At 42.0% G+C, this 2,081-nt stretch overlaps 1 protein-coding gene across 1 annotated transcript in view; it reads right to left on the bottom strand.

Moving 5' to 3' along the window:
* Positions 1-371: 371 nt before the first annotated feature.
* Positions 372-2,081, bottom strand: part of LOC119580378 — a 6,019-nt gene continuing 4,309 nt past the window's right edge. Inside the window, exon 2 of the mRNA XM_037928500.1 lies at positions 372-2,081. This exon is cut by the window's right edge and continues 154 nt beyond it. Within this exon, the coding sequence (XP_037784428.1) occupies positions 574-2,081 (1,508 nt within the window). The 3' untranslated portion in view covers positions 372-573.

The raw sequence follows: 2,081 nt of genomic DNA on the forward strand, positions 1-2,081 counted from the left end.
CTTGGGATTAAGTGTCGTGGATATTCCTTCAAACACTTGTTCATTAGATACATAATATATATATATATATATAATATATATATATATATATAAATATATATATATATATATATATATATATATATATAATAAATATATATATATATATATACAGATATATATATATATATATATATATATATATATATATACTACTATAGTATATAATTAATATATATAATATAATACATGAAATATATACATATTTATAATAATAACAATATAATATAATATATTAATATAATATATATTATATATTATAAGTGCGTAAAGATGAGTATGTCTTGGTTCTTGACTATTGGTGATGCTCACCATTAACAGCTGTCAACTGAAATTATAGACACATTGACACTAAAGTATTATAATTCACCACAGTGAAGAACATAAAACCATGGAGCAAAATTCATAAAACAAGAAGTGTTTAAAAGTAAAAAAAAAAAAAAAAAAAAAAAAATCGAGGCTGTCCAAAAGGGCAAAGAGAGATAGGCTCTGATCCTGTTGCTTGGGCCTACATGTGCGCCTATCATTTGTTCCTCAGCCTATCAACTGGCCTGTCTGTAGCCTCTTAACCTTCATTTGCATTTCCTCCAGTACTTTGAGTTCCTCCTCTTTTAGTTTCTCAAATTTGTCTTGCTCTGCCTGAACCGCCTCAATCTCTGCCTGCAGCAGGTTTTTCTTACTAACTACTTCCAGATACTTCTTTTTCTTGATCAGTTCCATCTTCTGCTCAAAGTTGGCGTCCTTGGCCAAGATCTTGTTTCTGATCTCGTGCTTCAGCACCATATGCTGGCACACCGGACATCGCTGACTTCCCTCGTTCAAATGCAAGGTTTGCGTCTCCTCCTCGGATTTAACATACTTCAGGAAACCCATAATCACACCACCGATAACAACTACTATCCTTTTGAGCTTGGCAATAATATTTTCTACAATGTTATTATGAGTGGAGGAAGGATGATAAGTCTGGGCAATGTCTCCCATGTACATATCTACAGCTTCAACAGCATCTTGTACCATCACGAAGGACTCCTCTAACCCTTGTTCCTCAGCACAGGTGTCCGTGTCAGAATGATCCATTGCACTCTGATGATCGTCTGTGCACACTTGCACACACACTCTCTGACACAGATTGCAAAAGTGGCAATGTCGGCCGTCATCCAACACAATCTCTTCGTGGCTTGTATCCAGTTTCTCTATCTTATCCCAGTCTACCTTTGCTGCCATAGCTTCAAGATCGCTCATCTTTGCTTGATGACTTTGCAGTTGGTCTGAAGTCAGAGCAGAACTCTCCTCGAGTGCACTCACACGCACCTGTACCTCCTCCAGTTTGGCTTGTTCGAGGAGAAGTCGTGCTGTGATCCTCAGCTCTTGAGGCTGTCGCTGGTTCAGTTCGTTAAGGAACTTACTGTGGTTATATGCCATGGCTTCCCAAGTCAGAGCATGGAGTGCATCCATGCCCTGCGCAGGACACTTATAAAGAGGCATGTTCTCGAAGTGAAATGCTTTCTTATAGTCAATTCCAGCTGCTTCTATAACCTGGACTACATCAGGATCTTCTGCGCCGGAAAATGTGAATAAAACATCGGTGATTGGTTTAATGTCAAATCCCAGAAGACTGTTGATCTTTGAGAGAACTGCTTGATTGTGCTCATCAAGCCGTCGACTGGACGCCTTCCACACCAGCCCCACGCAGTTGAGATGCTTGATCCAGGCCTCGTTGGTCAGGTAGAACCTCAGGCATTTCTCGTTGACCTTGTCCTTCTGGTCCCCCTCGGTGTCTCCCAGGCCCGGCGTGTCGATCACCATGTAGTTGAAGGGCTGAGGCATCCCCTCCTGGTGGTAAATGGTGAAGGCCGTCGTGTACTCGGTCTGGCTCTGCGTCGAGTCCTTCGCCTGGTCCATCTGGTCCTTCAACTGGAGGCGGAGCTCGTCCTCCAGCCCGACGCCGAACACCATGTTCAGGAACGTGTTGAGGAACGTCGTCTTCCCGACCCCGGTCTCCCCGAGGAGCAGCAACGCCTTCGTCTCGAGGTCGTTCTCGG

Source organism: Penaeus monodon, chromosome 13 (genome assembly GCF_015228065.2).
Source record: "Penaeus monodon isolate SGIC_2016 chromosome 13, NSTDA_Pmon_1, whole genome shotgun sequence".
Classification (NCBI taxonomy): Eukaryota; Metazoa; Arthropoda; class Malacostraca; order Decapoda; family Penaeidae; genus Penaeus; species Penaeus monodon.